The 17,821-nt window shown below is 44.8% G+C and overlaps 2 protein-coding genes across 4 annotated transcripts in view; one reads left to right on the forward strand and one right to left on the reverse strand.

Moving 5' to 3' along the window:
* The first annotated feature begins 29 nt into the window (after nt 1-29).
* On the forward strand, nt 30-14,394 carry cep120 (centrosomal protein 120). Its single transcript, XM_086075219.1, has 18 exons — nt 30-269; nt 786-942; nt 1,057-1,171; nt 1,249-1,420; nt 1,829-1,989; nt 2,080-2,508; nt 3,488-3,629; nt 3,702-3,855; nt 4,593-4,742; nt 5,614-5,799; nt 5,898-6,135; nt 6,238-6,327; nt 7,134-7,226; nt 7,311-7,472; nt 7,537-7,659; nt 7,745-7,843; nt 12,742-12,887; nt 13,857-14,394. Exons 1-18 carry the CDS (start codon nt 221-223, stop codon nt 14,071-14,073), a joined length of 2,883 nt encoding a protein of 960 aa, XP_085931345.1. The 5' UTR covers nt 30-220; the 3' UTR covers nt 14,074-14,394.
* A 406-nt stretch (nt 14,395-14,800) lies between these two features.
* Nucleotides 14,801-17,821, reverse strand: part of prdm6 (PR domain containing 6) — a 33,788-nt gene continuing 30,767 nt past the window's right edge. For all 3 annotated transcript variants that reach the window (XM_086075254.1, XM_086075255.1, XM_086075253.1), the window contains one exon: nt 14,801-17,796. In XM_086075254.1, the coding sequence (XP_085931380.1) occupies nt 17,673-17,796 (124 nt within the window). In that variant the 3' untranslated portion in view covers nt 14,801-17,672. The remainder of the gene's footprint in view (nt 17,797-17,821) is intronic.

Consider the following 17,821-nt stretch of genomic DNA (forward strand, 5'->3'; position numbering starts at 1 on the left):
CTTCCGTCTCCAAAACCAAAATGGGTGGCGCCAAAGCTTGACAACAAAGCGGCTGTCCCCTTTTCGCAACGGACAACTGAAGCTTTCTTTTGTCCATAAATCTTATCTTCAACGACAGTCTTTTTTTATTTTTTACGTTTGCTACCCTCGATAAACGGACTTTATAAAGACGAAGTGTCGCGACTTTCCCCTCAATCTTTCTGCTCGTCCAGATGTCAACATGGCTCCGAAGAACGAGCAACTTCTCATCGTTTTGTCCATTCAGGAAGGTGAGCGGCAACTGTCACCGCCACTTCAACAAAAACGCAACTCAAGTCACAATTTGGACCTGTTAAGTCGCCGTTATCTCACGTTTTTAGTGTAAACTCATTCCTCGCTCGTCGCTTTAGCAAGCTAACGCGCTGTTAAAATGTTAAAGTCATCTTCAAACAACACGACGGATGGCAATTTATGGACAATTCCAAACATCCGGGTATTTGTGATATTTCAGCAATGCAACGCCCCTTACACGATGAAAACAAACTGTATTATATTGCGTTTGCCTTTGACTGTTTGTCAAACGACATTTAATCACAGTTTGAAATCAAAACAATTGCCATGAATCAAATTGCAACCATCCAAAATGCAAAGCTGTTCAATGAGCGGACAACTTCCATTCGCCGAATAAGACCACAATAAATAGTTAACAGACACTGAAAACGGAAAATAAAATGAAACAAGAAAGTGAATACAGTGGAGTGTTGCGTTACAAAGTTGTACGTGTGTCATTTTGGTGTTGTCGGCAGGTCGCGACTTCCCCAAGTGCCCTCGGCTCAGCCTGGAGGTTCAGGCCAGCTTCGACGGCGAGCAGCTGACCACCGACCCTGTGGAACACCTGGACCAGCCGCACTTCAGCACCGAGCTGGCCTGGGAGCTGGACCGCAAGATGCTGCACCAGCACAGGTGTTTTGTTTTGCGCATGTAAACGAGTTTGTTTACCTGCAGCAAACCAAATTCTGGATGCGGAACTACTTGCATGTATGATGACCTTGACTAATCCCGCGAGTGTGTTTGCAGACTGCAGAGGACCCCCATCAAGCTCCAGTGCTTCGCCGTGGACTCCAGCACCAACAGCAGGGAAAACGTGGGCTACATCGTACTGGACCTCAGATCCGTTCAGGAAGTCCCGCAGGTGCGTGGGGCCGCGTCATGGTGACGCGTTGACGCGGCGCCCCGCTAACGTTGCTTCCCCTGCGTGTGTGTCGTCAGGAACCTCGCTGGCACGTGCTGCTGAGCAGCAAGTACACGAAGAAGAAGCCGTCGCTGCTCCTCAGCGTGGTGCTGGAGAACGACGGCAAGTCCACAACGCCGCCGCCGACGCCGCCGGCGCCGCCGCCGACGACTACGCCCCAAGTGCCCCGAGACAAGAAGGCCCAAAAAGGTGCTACTTCCTGTTTGGTGTCTTCTGTGCTCCTCATTTAAGTTTTGGCGCCACCTTGTGGCATCATGGTGCCAAGGCACTGTGTTGAAATGTTAACGAGCTCCATTTCGACGACAGTAATTGTTTGCCACCATTTTGTGTCATCTTGCGGCCATTTGAAACCTTTTGGGGAGGGTTAGCGTGATTGAAATTAGCACTGTAACTAACGATTGTTTTAATAATCGATTAATAACGTGAAGGTTTATAATTAATTACAGCGCAATCAATGCTAGTTTTGTTAGCTCATCTATGTTTTTTTTTGCATTGTGCATTAGCGTTAAGCTAGGCAAACGTTTGTAAGACAAAGTGAATGTGGTTTGGCGAAATACAACTGCGAGTGGTAATAAACTGCTTGAACCGACTTTCCAGCACCTCGCTCGGTCCGCCCCCCGGCCCCGCAGCCCCTGCCCGACAAGCTGGAGGCGGTCCTGGTGCCTGAGCAGGGTTACCATCAGGTGGGACCCGACAACATCGCCACCGACATGTTTGTGCTGTCCGTCACCGTGGCCTTTGCCGCCAAGTTGGAACAGGTACGAAGAACTCGCCACCCGTCACCGGCAACTTCCTGGCGTGTGTGTTTTTTTTTGCGCGCCTGCATGTTTATGTGACTGCGTTTGTAGTTAATCCCCACCTCGCTGAAGCTGTCATCAGAGGACGCCGGCTTCTTCTTCTTCTACACGTTGCTGGGCAACGACATCACCAGCGAGCCCTTCCAGAACCTCCTGACGCCGGACTTCCAGCCCGAGCGCGCCTCGGTGCGCGTGCGCAGCAGCGAGCGCGCCCTTCGCGCCTTCCTGTCGCGGCAGGCGCCCTTGAGGATCCACCTGTGCTGCGGCACGCACTCGCTGGGCAGCGCCGACGTGCCGCTGGCCACGCTGGCCGGGCTGGCGGTGGACCTGGACGAGGGCGCGGCCACGGTGGAGGGCGTTTTCACGCTGCGGCCGCCCGCCCGCGTCATACGCTCGCTGCCGCCGACGCCCGCCGACCTGCAGCCCAACGTCAGCGTGGCCGTGACGCTGCGCCGCGAAGACGTCGCCCCGCAGCTGCAGGTCACCGCACTTTTTAGCAACTCAAGCGAGCACGTACGACATCGGATACAAATTTCCATCCCTTTTTGCTAAACATGACAAAATTTCAAATTGTAAGTGCACAACCAAATTACCGGTAATTATGATTCAGTTGCTGGTTTGGTCTGTAACGTGTGGAAAATCGGCAAAAATGTGTTGTTATTGTTTTGCGAAGAAAAAGCAATTGTTTGATTTTTGTCACTTTCATGGAGAAATATAGAAATGTGAAAATATTTACTGAAATTCCAAGCATTTGGGCAGTTTTAATTCAAAAAAGATACCCAAATGATCCATCCATTATCAAAAAAAATTTGATTAATTTAATAGTTAATTATATTCAATTATGTCCTTACTATAAGTTATATTTTAAGTAGGGGTGTCAAAATTAGTGCGTTAATTTCGAGTTAATTTAAAGTTCCTTTTAACACCAGTAATATGTGCAGAATTTCATAAGTTACTTCGTGTTAAAGATTAGAAGAAAAATGCACTGAGCTGTCACCAATGTCTTACAAATGCAATTATGCCATCTAGTGGCAGAAAATGAACTCAACACAAATCAATATCACGCTTGTTTTTTACAGTGGAGTACATCTTTTTAATTTTAATTCAATTTTATGAATTATGACATTACTGTATCAATGACTAAAAGTTGTAGCCATATTTCTATTAGTTTAACTTTTTTTTTCACTTTTATGTCAACAAGGGTATAAAAACTTTTTGGGTACAATTTATCGCACATTTAGATATAAAATTTTCGACTTTTGAAGCCATGCTATAAATTACGATAACATTTTTAATTGCCTGACACCCCTAATTTTAAGTATAACATTACAGAGTGCAAAAAAAAAAAAAAAAATTGTTCGGTATTTTTGGGAGGCTGGAACGGATTACTGGCATTTGCATTCATTTCAATGGGGAAGCACAATTTGCACGAACGTTCTGCTTGTTTTCCTGCATGCAGGCGTCCATCAAAGAAGGATGTAAGACAAACCCGTGCGCTGTCCTCGTACTTACCGCCGACGACCAAATTGCCAGTTCAACTCCGATCCGAAACCCTCCTGATGTTGCAACGTCGCACAACCAGCAGGAGGCGCTATCGCACGGTACGTCCGAGCCGTCCTCTCCGGCTCTTTCCATCAATCGGTGCTCAAGAAGTGACCAAGGGTGTCCAGCAGATGCGGAGCCGCTCGCCCCGAGTCAGGCGCCGGGAGACGCCGCCGCCGCTTCCAAGGCGTCCATCCCGCCATCTGCACATCGCTACTGCTTCTCTCTGGATCTCTGCAGCCTCAGACAGACGGGACTCGCGCACGCCATCGGCGCCACCATCAGGCGAGCGCAACCGACACGACGACTGCGCTATTAATCACTGAACACGTGAAGAAAATGCAAATTGAATATAAACCCAGTCGGGTTCCGAGTTCAGCAGAAAATGTAGTTGTTATGCTGCACGCAAAAAGATTTGGATTTTTTTTCCCCAAATATTTTATGTATTTATTTTTAAATTTTTATTTATTTATTTTTATAATTGCGATTGGCTGGCAACCAGTACAGGGTGTACCCCGCCTACTGCCCGAAGCCAGCTGGGATAGGCTCCAGCAATTCCCGCGACCCTTGTGAGGACAAGCGGTACAGAAAATGGATGGATGGATGGATTTTTCCAAATAATTGAGGGTGGTCCCCCCCCCCCCCCAAAAAAAAATAATTCGTAAATTTGCAAATCCGTAATATAAAAGTAGTGATTTGGCATCATCATGAGGCATTTTGAAGTGAGAGGAGACATCTATTAGGCCAAAGCCCAGCCTAATAGGAAAGTAGTACTTTTAATAAAAAAAAAAAAAAGGAAAGTAGTACTTTTAATAATAAAAAAAAAAGGAAAGTAGTACTTTTAATAAAAAAAAAAAGGAAAGTAGTACTTTTCTGCCATCTTGTGGCCCTTATAGGCAGTTGTCAACCATTTTTTTTGGACAAAGTTGTTTTTGTTGATTGCTCATAACAATAACTGCAATTTTGTGGAACTTGAGGTCCGGCTCGTTGAGGCCAACTACTGTTCTCTCTTTCCTGCTCAGGTACTCGTACGAGTTCTTCGGCAGCGCGACGCCCGTGATGACGAGCCACCCGGCGGAGCTGCGCAGGAACGCGGACGTGTCCCTGCCGCACTCGTACTGCGCCTTCGACTTTGCCGCCGTGCCGCAGCAGCTGCAGGACACCTTCATCAGGTACTGACGCGCGTGCTCAAATTTCAAATGGGCTCTACTTTAATCAATGAAATTCTGCTTTTTAATCGTCTGTCGTTGGCAATTCTTGCATTTTTTAATGAAGTCCCAAAATAAAGTATTTTCGATTTCTTAAAGGATAAAGTCGCTCGGCGTTTACCTCACTTTTTTAGTGTTCAAATCCAATCGTGAACTGTCAGCGGCCAAGCAGTTTTAGCTCACGCGTCACGCTTTGCACTCACAAACCAGAAGGCGTGAGTTCGATCCTTGCCCTCTCCATTCGGGGGGGGGAGAAAGGTCGATTGTGGCAACAAGAAAGGTTAGACTTAGAACATAGTCATTATTTATTCATTTGTCAAGTAAGACTTTGCATTTTTTGTTGTATTATTTAGCATATTGATTAGTTAGCAATGTGGAAGTCAATTCCGGGGTTATTTAGTTGATCGTTTTGAAATTTTCATTTTAGTTAGTTTTGATTTTGTTGTAAGTTTTTTTTTTTTGTGTTTAGTTTTGATTCGTTTTAGTTGTTTAATAAATGCATTTTTTTTAAATATATAGTTTGAGTTTAAAAAACTGTATTACGACTGCACAATATTTGAAAAATGGTAAAAATAAATCTGCTTCAAATCACATTTCGGTCATCCCCAATCTCGTGCATTCAATTACCAATTACTATAGACACAAAAACGAAGGACATTTTCACTATAATTATAGTTAGTTTTTGCTTTTTAAAAACTATTTTTGTTTTTATTTTATTTCGTTAATGAAAATGTTGTTAAAATGTTAGTTTGATTTTTTTTTGTTCGCTTTGAAATAATCTTGGTCAATTCTGCCTCAAGTTGATCCCAAAACTTCTCCCGTCCTCTGAAACAAGAGTCCCTCTGGTGCTGGAGCTTTGGCACCAGGACGGCGGCAGCACCTCGGACCTCCTGATTGGCCGAGCCTCGCTGCAGCTGTCCCGCCTCCTCGCCGCCGAGAGGAGCCGGCACCCGGCCGGCGCGAGGGAGACCACCTGGCGCCAAGCCCACCGGGATCGAGTGCCCTTCTTCTCCACCGTGAGGTGCCGGCGCCGCTTTCGAAATCTGATGTGGATTGTTTTTGCCTCTGGCGCCATCCGGTGGCCATGAAAGTAAGTGCCGACGTCTTCCCGCCGATTAGCTCCAACGAGAAAGTGGCCGAGTTGAACTTCGCGGCCACGCTGGACGACTTCGGGCTGGTGAACGCGAAGGACATCCCCGTGTCGGATTTGGCGCCGAGCGAGCCCGCGGATCCTCGGCAGGAAGCGCCGGCCGGGTCGCCCGCCGGCCCGACACCCCCCCGAGGTACCGCCGAGTACCGCACGGCCCTGGAACTGGAAATGTGGAAGGAGACTCAGGAGGATCTGTTCAACGATCAGGTCCACGTCCTTAAATACGAAAAGACGAGAAAACGTCCGAATGTTGCCGTTTTTGCGGCACGTCGTGACCGCCGCGTTGTTGTTGTTGTTGTGCACGTGCAGCTTCGGAAGAAGGAGTTGGGTCACATGCAGGCGCTGGCGGAGGAGTGGATGCGACGGGACCGCGAGAGGGAAGCCTGGGTCAAAAAGAAGGTGACGCCGCTCGGCCGCCGTCGCGGGAAACCGCGTCGCGACTTCAACCGTTCCAACTTTTAGACGTCTTTCGACAAAAAAGGCGACGACGAAAAAGACAAAGGCTGCGTTGAGGGGTCGTTCGCTCGTTCCGACTTTTAGCGAATAGGATTTACTGGAAGAGTTTGAAAAATAATGTCGTTCATTTGTGACTCTGCGAGTTTAATTCATAAGAGTTCAATTGGATTTCGATTTTTTTTTTTCAATTCAATCCAGTATTTATTAATGTAGATATTTATGGAACATCAATTCTTCTTAAATGTCAAAGAACATTATAAAAACTCCCCAAACCTTGAAATCGTGCAGAGGCAGTAACTGCTCAAAGGATTCCGTTTCTTTTGATAAAATTAAATCACAAAAGTGTCACAATCACAAACTGACATCAGAAAGGAGGATTTATAAAAAAAAAAATAAACGTTTTCATCATTCCAATTCAATACTTGTAAATGTAAAGATTCTGAATTGTGCAGCGAGTCAGCACTTTTGTACTGCAAATGTCAGAAAATTGCTGTGAAGAAAACGGCAAGATACAAAAAAAACAATTTGGCCTTTAAAATTCAATTTCCTCGTGAATTTATGAAGAAAAAGACATTCAAATCATCCGTTTATGTTTTATAGTTTGATAATCGGGCAATGAAAAGGAAAATCGATATATTTGATATCAAATCCATTTTTCAAAAAATGACGTCATTCGAATTGGATTCCTTTCTCGTCCCTCTCGCTCCAAACACGGACGCGATTTCCATCTTCGACGGCGCGCGTCGCAGGAGACGGAATGCAGCCGCCTGGAGGAGCAGCTCCAGGAAACGCTGTCGGATTTGGAGAGGAAGGAGAACCACCTGATCGAAGCCGAGCTGAAGGTCCCTCGTCCGCTCCGTCTTCAAAAACGTTGGCTCGGCGTCCTCCTCAACGCGTCCTCGTCCTCGTCCCCGTCTCGTCCCCAGACGCAGAGGCTGCAGCGGGACCTGCACGCCGAGCACAAGCTCGGCCAGAAGGAGGCGCAGGAGACCACCAGGAGGCTGCGGCTGGAGTGCGACCACCGGGCGGCGCTGGAGCGCGACAAAGTGCGCCTGATGGAGGAGGAGCGAACGCGGCTGCTCAAGCAGGTAAGCGTTCGCCCGTCAAAGGGAAAAACGTAGCCAACCAAGTGATCGCCGCGTTCTTCTTCAGATCGCCGAGCGCGACGACCGCTGCAAGCAGCTGGAGAAAGACTTCCAGCACTTCCGGGAGCAACAGAACGTCAAACCCGAAGTCCGCCTGCAGTCCGAGATCAACATCCTGACTCTGGAGAAGGTGAACCCGCGCCGCCGCAACATGGCGACGACGGCGGCGCCGCCACAGGGGCGTGACCCTCGCGTGTTGCGTTGTCGCCCGCCAGGTGGAGCTGGAGAGGAAGCTGGAGTCCGCCACCAAGTCCAAGCTTCATTACAAGCAGCAGTGGGGACGAGCGCTGAAGGAACTGGCTCGATTCAAGCAGGTAGCGTCAGCTAAATTCGTACCGCGGTTCGCAATTTTTGACACTTCGCAACAACTGCCTTTTTCAAAACGAAACGAAACAAAACAAAAAAAGGCAAACTTGACTCATTTTGCCATTTTCAGCAGTAAGATTTTAATATTTGGTCTGTAATTAACTCATTCACTCGCAGCCATTTTCACTGAAGCAACCCCCTTCGCTCCCGGCTGTTTTACTGGATTTTGACCGATTTTGCAAGGTCCGCACAAAATTGTGTTCTATTGCGATTGAAAACATGGAATCAACCAAAAGAAAGATTAGAGTCTCCTTTTTCATCAGGAAAAAAAAGTCTATTTGTATCTGTTTCCGTTTTGCAGCAATTAGCATTAGAATGTAGCTCGGGTTCATCATTATTCGCAAATCTGTATTTATTTTATTGTATTCAATCAGGTAAAATGTTTGAGAACTAATTCTCATTTACAAACATGACCCGGATCTGTTTAGAACGGTGGTTGATCTCTTATACTCTCCCGCCACCTGCTGGCCGTTTTGGTCGTTGCTACCATTGCTTCACTCGTTCTCTGCTGTTCAAAGGTTCTATCAAAGCCTTCTGTATGTTCTCGCATAAAAAAAACACATAAATATGTCTTTGGGACACTTTTTTAAAATAGAACGAGCAAATGTGATGAGTTTCAAAACGCTATTTTTGGACTGACTGAAGATGACATCACGAGTGCGCTTGGCCGAGTTTGCTAACGTCACATGACCAACCAGAAAATAGGTGAGCCGTGATTGGTCGTTACCGCCGAGCTGCGAGCACCTGTGACGTCATTTTCAGTCGACGGCAAAAATGTGTTTCTAAAGGTATAAATTGTACATGAAAAATAATGTTGTAAGTTATTACATCAATTCTGGACAAAATATTAGTTTGCTTTCATGGCGGACTCGCGGCAATATTGAGTCTCGACAGATTGAAATTTGGAGGATTTGCACAATTTCTTTAAATGATTCATCAATTCTCAATAATAATTAATTAAATTGATCATCGAAGAAATCATTGCTTTTCTAGCTTCTCGTAAAAAAAACAACTAATCAATTAATCTGGAGCGGTTCCCGCCGATTCCTCAGTTCACTTCAGCAAACGTCCTTGCAGCAAGTTGCCACAAGATGGCGTCAAAGTCATTTTTGACTGACTGAAAAGAAGTCCATCCCCAAAACATCAGAAAGGCGGACCACCAACATGCTTTCACTGCCCCCCCCCCCTTTTTTTTGTGTGTGTCCAGCTAATCATTTTCCACGTCGGCAGTGTTGTTGAGTTTTTTTGTCATTTTGTCGCGCCGCGTAAAGGTTTTGTCGGCAGGACAAAAATGTTGCTTTTCCCAGCGGGACGTGGCGGCGGCCTTGAACGCGCACATGAAAGGCTCCGTCCTCCCCGAGCCGTCCAAGTCCAAATATTGGGACAAGCAGCGCCAGTCCATCTTCCCCCAGCGCAAATATTGGGACAATAACGAGGCCCGGCGGCCATCTTGTTATCGTTAGGGCCCCCGCAGAATGTTCCCGCCGCCCGTTTGACTTTTTAATGGCCGCAAAGTGTTGAAGGAAGTGGCGGGGAACGTGTTTAGTCTTCTTTTATGGCTGCACCAGGACCACACAAACATTCCACAAGCTTGTGATGGACTTTTCTTTTTTTTTTCTTCTTGACATCAGCGGCCATTTTTCATCTTCTGCTGTTTGAACAGCGCAACGCGGTCGTGCACATTTCGTTTCTGTTTTCCTCATGATTTCATTTCGGGGAACGACGACGCCAACGTCTCGTCCGCTTCCTGTTTCCGTGCCGATTGTCAGCTCTGACCCGTTGCCTTCTCTGATTGGCTGAAACGTTGACTTGAAAACTATTAATCCTTGTGTTTGACAATTGGTCGTCTTTTAAGCAAACTATAGAAATGTGACGATATTTACTGCTGAGCGGCGGAAATTCTGAGAATTTTGAACATTTTGAGAATTTTGAACATTTTGAGAATTTTGAACATTTTGAGAATTTTGAACATTTTGAGAATTTTGAACATTTTGAGAATTTTGAACATTTTGAACATTTTGAGAATTTTGAACATTTTGAAAATTTTGAACATTTTGAGAATTTTGAACATTTTGAACATTTTGAACATTTTGAGAATTTTGAACATTTTGAGAATTTTGAACATTTTGAGAATTTTGAACATTTTGAGAATTTTGAACATTTTGAGAATTTTGAACATTTTGAGTTTCACAAGGTTTCTAAATGGTTGTCGATGAACGAGATGATCGATTAATTGTCGATTATTTGTTTGCACCTCTTCATACAGTTTACCATAAATATTCACGCTTTGCAGATTTGCTTGCTTAAATTTTTTTTTATGTTTTGCATAAATGGTGACCGATTCGCTCGTGCTCAGGCCAAAGAAATGATGTCATGATTTAGTAGCATTTTAGTGTCAAGGAAGTGAGGTGAGAAATTTCATTTGAAATGAAATGACTTTCGGATCTTTCAGTGAAAAAGCTTCTGCCTTTTTCCGTTACTCCTTTTTTTTTTTTTTTTTTCTGTCAGTCGAGCAAAGGCAACTTTGACAAAATGTTTCTCGCAAACTGAGCTGATCTCCAATCACCGCCATCTACTGGCGGTTGTGTGCCAGTAAAGGTAGCGAACTGACATATGTCAACGTCAGTATAAACGAAAGGATTTAATAATAATAATAATAATAATAGTCTTCAGAATGAGTAGTCACGGTCCCAATTCATGCTGGTTTTCCATCCGCGACCTGAAAAGATCATACGAGTTGGATGACGTGTCGAAACCCGCGCCGAGGGCCCCGGTACCAAAATGCAGGGCCCGCCACTACGTTTGACCTCAGAGTCCCACGATGGGAATGAATTGGGGTGGGGGGGGGGGAGATGAATGACTGGATGAGTTTTTGGAGCTTTTTGTGCCGGCGGAGGACGTGACCCGGACTCGTCTTGGCAGCGCGTCTGGGGAAGTTTTGTTTTTGCAGCAATTAGGCCCGAGGCGCGCCGGCTAATCCAGACGGCCGGCCGCTCCTCGGGGAGACGCTTGTGTCAACACGCGTGCACGTCCAGCGTGTTTTTCCTCCGTGCCCCGATCCCGCCCACCTCCACTTTTCCCATCCGCCGTCCGCTGGAACGCCGACGGCCCCCAAAACGTCTTTTGCGCCGGCTGGCAAAACCGGCTTCTGTCCCGCCTTCAAAGTCTCACGTTTTCACCGCTTTTCCACATTTCCGCTTGCTTTCACGTCTGTAGGCTAAACATATAAATACGTTCTATTTTTAATATTTATGTGTCCCAAAGACGTATTTATACGTTTTTTAAAGTTTTTTTTTTTTTTTTTTTTTAATGCTAGAGCATTCAGAAGGCTTTGATGCAGCCTCTGAACTAGAGGTGTGATTGAAGTAATGGTAGTTATTACGAAAACGGCCAGCAGGTGTCAGCAGAGTATAAGAGATCAACCAGGGCCATGTTGCAAAAAAGCTCTTTCCCCCACTGCTTTCAACAGATGTGTGAATAATGACGAAACTTAGCTATATTCTAATGCTAATTGCTGCAAAATGGAAACCGATTTTTCCCGATGAAAGAAGAGACTCTCATCTTTCTTTTGGTAGCTTCCATGTTTTCATAGCTTCAGTGAAAATGGCTGCGAGTGAATGAGTTAAGTGACGTTCATTTAAGAGGATTTCACAGACGTGACGATGCCACAAATTTGTTTGCGTCAAACTGAGCAACAAGCAAATTTGAATCCGTGACGACTTCACGTGTCGCAAAACGTATTTTTGACGCCAATTTCAAAAATATTTCCTGGCATGTCACGTTTTTGAGACATTATTATTATTATTTTTTACCTTTTAGCAGCTTGCACAATACAGGTTGTTCCATACGTTATAAGTTTTAGTTCTGATGTTTCATAAAATATGCACTTGTTGCTGAGTTTAGCCCTCAATTTGTGAATATCGCTGCATTGTTGTGATTATGATTATGAAAAGCTGATGCGCGACAGAAAATTGAAGGCAGGTTCGAATCGGTGCAAAAAAATAATCTAGAAAATGTCCTCGTAAAATGTGTTGATCGTATTGTTTTAATCAGATTTCTGACGTTGATGTTTTTGGGTCGAATTTTCTGAAGTTGTCGTCGCGAACGCTTTCGACTGCAAGTCCAAATATTTGAGTTGGCAAGTTAACAAATCCGATTGAAGTCGATTATTTTTTCAATTCATGGTTCATTTGCCTTCAGCGTAAAAACTGATCTGTAAGGCCAAAATATTTATGTATAATCAATGCGATTATTGTTTATTGGAAGACAAATTCAAGTATTGATCGCATGTGAAATCGCAATATTGACCCAAAAAAGGAAATGAAATCATTTTCCCGAATGTTTGCATTTGTCGGGTCAAGAAAAGTGTGACCGTCGAAGGCGGTTTTGAAGCGCGAGGTCAGACTTTGACGCCTTGATCGCTTTATTAAAAGCTTGACTTTTTTGAATTTACGGCTCGCGTCCGCATTAAAGCGAGCGCAGCTTTTCTGTTTTTGCTCGGATGATTAACGAGCGGCTCGCTCGGCGTTCGGCGGGCGAGCCGGACGACAGAAATACGACTTGCAGGCGGGGTTTTTTTCTTCCCCCTCCGGCGTGAGAATTCCTCGGCTCCCGCTGCATTTTTCTCACGGACGCCCCCCCCCTAATAATGTGAACCCTCCTTTATGGCGAAGTTACATTCCAGACACAATAGATGGACACAAAACATTACGTCATCACGCGGCGTTGATTTAAAAGAGCCTTTTTAAGCATTCTTTAGCGACCAGAAAAAGTAAAACAAAACGCCGCCGTAGAAGAAACGCCGCATGGTTCTGACGGCAAAAAATGAAAGAATGAAATGTTTCAGCGCGAGCAGGAGAACGCCATGACGCGTCTGAAGAAGCAGCAGGCCGAGTTGGACGCCATGCGGCTGCGCTACGTGGCGGCCGAGGAGAAGGAGGCGGTCCGACAAGAGCGGGAGGAGCTGGGAGACATCCGGAACCAGCTCAACAGGTAAGCGCGACTGCGCTAGCCTCAGGGTGCTAATCTCGGATGCCAACGTGTTCCTCGCACGAACCTTCTTCCCCGTTTCTCTTTTTGCGTCTACTTCCGCATATTCCGTCGGGTTCACACCGTTCCAATTTCAACATATTCCAAAAATTCATCCGTGACAGGCGATTATTGTTCTCGTTACAGAAATTCACCGTTTTTTTTAGCAAAATTCTACATTTGACACCCAAAGTTCCCAATTCGTTCTAAATGGGACATTCGACATAAGAGTTACACGTTTGCCATTCGAAATTCAAAACAATCGGCTCATTCAAGTCAGCTTGGGAACAACTTGCCAAAATTGACCATTGACCAAAAATTGAATTCCCACAAAAAAAAAAAAAATCCCTTTTCCAACAATAGTCAACAAAACGCATCACATCATTAATATTAGAAATTCATAACAATCAGCACATTTGATTTTGGCCGTGATTTTGAACATGTCCAAAATGTCCACGTGCCACAAAAATTCCCCATTATTCCCCGTTTGTCATCATTCCATATCACGTTTTTCCTAAAAAATTTCCTGCCCATTATGTCGACATGCATCTCCTTCCGCACAATTCGACCAATTCACATCATTCCACTTTCAACGCATTCTAAAAAGTTATTGTTTTTCTCATTCCAAAAATGTACAGGTTTCCCAAAATGCAACATTTTCAACAACAAAAATTCCCCATTCATTCTTAATGTCATAGACATTCAACAGAGCAGATTCCCGTCATTCCCATTTGAAATGAAGAACCTTCAGCTCGTGCTTGGGAACAATTTTCAACTTCAACCAAAAATTCCACATTTTCAACACTGCAATTCCCAACACATTCTCATCATTCCTCATCCCACATCTTTCCACGTGCATCCATCTTCAACATTCCAGCCTTCCTATGCCATGAATTTCTACAAATGTCCCGTTTTGACTGCTTTCTCCCCCAGGTTGAAGCAGCAGCAGGGAGATATTGGCCCCGCTTCCTCGGCCCCGGCCCCGGCCCCGGTCCCGGCCCCCGGTTCAAACCATAGCGCCGAGGAACACCTGAGCCGCCTTCTGGAGGAGCGCGACACGCTCCTCCGGACCGGCGTCTACGGGCACGACGACCGCATCATCGCCGAACTCAACCGGCAGATCGGCGACGCCATGGCGGGCGCCAGCTGACGGCCAATCGGCGCGCAGGCGGGTTCGATCCGAGCGGGGAACGTTCCGTCGCGTTCGGGGCAAGTGCTAGCCGCCTTATGCTAACATAGGCTAACCCTGACTGCTCTCCGATGTGTGGAAGTAGCATGTTAATAATCAAAAGATTATTTTTTAAATATTATTTATTTAAATGCATTGTGGTGTCACGTGACCAGCCGTGAATATTATTGGAATAAATGATTTTTGTTTTTTAATGAGCGAGCGAGCAGTCAGCCAGCCAGCAGGTGGTGCTGCAGCCTCGCCAGACATTTTCTAATAAAGCGTTACAAATTCCAAAAGTCACTTTCTCTCCTCAATTTTTAGAATTTAATAAACCAATCAAATTAACATGTGATGTTATGCGTCGGGCTTGCCATCAAGTTTCATTTAACAAATTGTAGCATCACAGTTTGGCTGATTTACTCAACTCCGCCCACATCCTGAGTTTCTCCGCCCATGATGTGTCAGCTAGGCTGGGTGAAGATTCACCATTTCCAAGAGACGACACAGAAAGGTAAGCGCAGCTGCACTGTTGGGGATGTAGTCATTTGCGCAGCTTGCTGATGAAGTGCTGCCTCCGCCAGGGAAAATATTTGATCATGCTTGCTTCTTCAACTTTATAAGGTGCCACTAAATATGGCAAGTGGCTTTTTAAGCTTTTCTGAACACAACGGCGAACTCTTAAATGATGAAGTCACAAATGAAACGATTAACGAGTTGACAAAATGGACTCTTTATTTGGACCTCGTTTTTCTTCTTCAGGCTTCACGTTTTTTTTTTTTTTTTAAATCATGCAAACGTGAGTGAGACAAAAAGCATCAACATTTTTGTTTGACATGTTTTTTTTTCTCTTTTCATTTTTCCGTCCTCGTCGCCGCAGCCACTTCCTGTCCCGCTCGACTCCTTCAAACGGGGTACACGCGTACACGTTTACTCACCGACACGTTGATTTTGGGAAATGTGCAACCTGCTAAATTTTTATTGAACAGAGTGGGGAGGGGCGAAAACTCACCCCACTTGCTAACTAACTGGTCAGAATCACAAACATCCCATAATCAGGCCCGTCACATTCATTCATTGCAAAATTGTCCCGATTATCGTTATATGTTTATATAGCGAGTCATAAATAACTCTTAACACGTCGCACACGCCAGGATAAGCGCGTACGATAATTTGGGGAGAAATCCGACAATCGGGCTTTTGCCGAGTTTGGTGGGCGCACGTGATCCGACTTCAAATCAGCCCGATTATCGGTAAGCATGCTGACGTTGTTTGTTGAAAATCACTCTTAACCCAACCACGCACCACCGGATCATCTTTGGAGACGTCTGATAATCGGACCCTTGCTAACTTTGATCAACAATTTTGGCCCGATTATCGCTGAGTGCTTTCTGAGCAGATCCAAGTGGGAAAATTCCTCTTAACGCAACCCACACCGCAGAATAATCACTCAGGATCGTTATTACAAAAATCCCACAATCGTTAGCTGATCGGAAAAGTGGCATCGGACTCAAAATGGGCTCTTTTATCAGTATGTGTGTACCCCGCTTTCGACTTCCAACTATGTTTATTCAATGAGTTCAGCTTCGGACACAGAAAGTGATTGGCTGATTTGCAGAAATAAAAAAAATAAAAAATAATCCATGACGTTAAAAAGGACATAATGGCAAAAAAACAAGAAGGCAATCGGCTTAGCTTTTTTTTCTTCTTCTTTCTTTTGTTACTAAAACACACACAAAAAAACATTGCATGAAGTTAACGGAAGACAAAACATCTTTGGTCACGTGTGAAAGCGAAGGATGCAGAAAGTTAAATAACAGAAGTCAAAGTGCCGCCACAAGATAAATATTCTTTTCTTTTCTTTTTTCTGTGTCCACGACGTCCATGACGCGTTTGCTTTGGTCTCCGCCCCCTTTGAGTTTTTTTTGTCGCCTTTCTTTTTTCTCTGCTCGCTAAATGTCCGACACGGAGTCAAGACAATCTTTGGTTTGCTTTGTGAGCTGTCAAACCTTCTGTCGTCCGCTGCCGCCGCAGCTGCAGTCGACCTCCTCGCCACAGGAGGGCGCCTCTTTGAAGTCGTCTTCTCCCTCCACACAACTTCACCGGAACTTTGGTAGAACATGAGTGGAATGTTGGTTGATATTTGGTAGAACTTTGGTGGAGCGCTCGTAGATCGTCGCTACATTTGTATCATTTCAGAGTTTGGAAGTTCAGTGAAAATGAAGAACTCGGGTTGACCTTTGGTAAAACGTGAGTGGAATTTGTGGAGACATTTTGAAAGAAGTTCAGTGAACTTTGGTCAAATGTTGGTTGAGGGAAATTTTGTGGAATTTTGCTATGACATTGTTAACACTAAAACATCTCATGCAATTTTGTAAGAACTTTGGTAACACTTAATTCGACTTTGGTTGAAGTGAATTTTGAGAGAAATTGTACAAGAACTTCGTGTGATCTTTAGTAGAACTTTGGCGGGAAACTGGTGGAATTTCCAGGGTATTTTTTTGTAGAATTTTGGAAGAATTTCAGGAGAAAACTTTGGTTGATTAGTATATAAGTTTAGTAGAAATTTGGCAGACCTTTTGGTGTTACCAGTACAATTCAATTCAATTACGTTACAACTAAGTAGACTTTCGGCATACATTGTTATAAATAAAAAAGGGGGGGGGATGTTAAATTGGAGGATACATTTAACTCATTCACTGCCATTGACGGCTATAACCGTCAAAAATAAATTTTAACTATTTCTATTAAAACCTAGATTTTTTTTTACTGTACATTTAGAACAGATATAAAATTTGTGTTTAATCGTGAGTTAACTCGTGAAGTCATGCGGATTAATTACGATTATAATTATAAATTATAATCGGCTGATGCCTTCTAATTTCTTCTAATAAGAAAAGATGATTAAAAATGAGGGGGGCGTCGGGTGATTAAAATTTGTAATTTTAATTAATCGCATGACTTCACTAGTTAACTCACGATTAATCACAAATGTTATATCTGTTCTAAATGTACAATAATTATATATTTTTTAAGGTTTTCACACTCTTGTTAACAAAAGTGGATTTTTTTTTTTAAACTAATAGAAATCGTTCAAATGAATGTTTGACGTCGATAGCCGTCAATGGCAGTGAATGAGTTCACGGAGCTTTGGAAGAACGTCGGTCGACCTTGAATGGAACTTTGGTATTTTGGTGGAACTTCAGTACTTTGATGGTTCCATTTATGAAGGACCGTCCGAAGAACTACAATCGAAGCGGAAGATTTTTTCGGAAGAACTTTGGCATGACATTTGTAGAACTTTGGTCGTGGTTCGATAAAGCTTTGGTGTAAATGTGGAAGAAAGTTGGTAAAAGGTTGGTAGCGCTTTGGAAGAACTTTGGTAGAACGTCAGTAAAAGCCCGGTTGGTAGAACTTTGGTAGACTTTTGTAGCACCGCGGAAGAACTTTGGTCGTTTGCTCGAAGGTCGTCCCAAGGGCGGCGAAGGACTCGCCGGCCCGGACGGACGCGAGCCGCGTTCCGACGAAGACGGCGGTCCAAAGGGGGAGGGACGCGCTCGGCGGCTCTCGCGCTTCAGGTTCTAGTCCACCTCGATGGACTCCCCCCCCGCCGATCCTTCGCTGGTGGGTTTGCATTCGTTGGGCAATCTCTGGTGACGGCTCAGCTGGGTGGCCTGAGTGAAGCTGCGGTCGCAGCGCTCGCACCTGAACACAAACAACACCAACGAGT

The sequence above is a fragment of the Leptonotus elevatus genome, chromosome 5 (genome assembly GCF_054856555.1).
Source record: "Leptonotus elevatus isolate MCC_2025b chromosome 5, RoL_Lele_1.0, whole genome shotgun sequence".
NCBI lineage: Eukaryota > Metazoa > Chordata > Actinopteri > Syngnathiformes > Syngnathidae > Leptonotus > Leptonotus elevatus.

What these genes read in the sequence shown, in the direction of transcription:
- cep120 (XM_086075219.1), top strand. Translation starts at nt 221, where the DNA reads ATGGCTCCGAAGAACGAGCAACTTCTCATCGTTTTGTCCATTCAGGAA. An exon ending in ACGTCGCCCCGCAGCTGCAG is followed by an intron (nt 2,509 to 3,487) that starts GTCACCGCACTT and finishes TCCTGCATGCAG; the next exon opens with GCGTCCATCAAAGAAGGATG. An exon ending in AAGCCTGGGTCAAAAAGAAG is followed by an intron (nt 6,328 to 7,133) that starts GTGACGCCGCTC and finishes CGCGCGTCGCAG; the next exon opens with GAGACGGAATGCAGCCGCCT.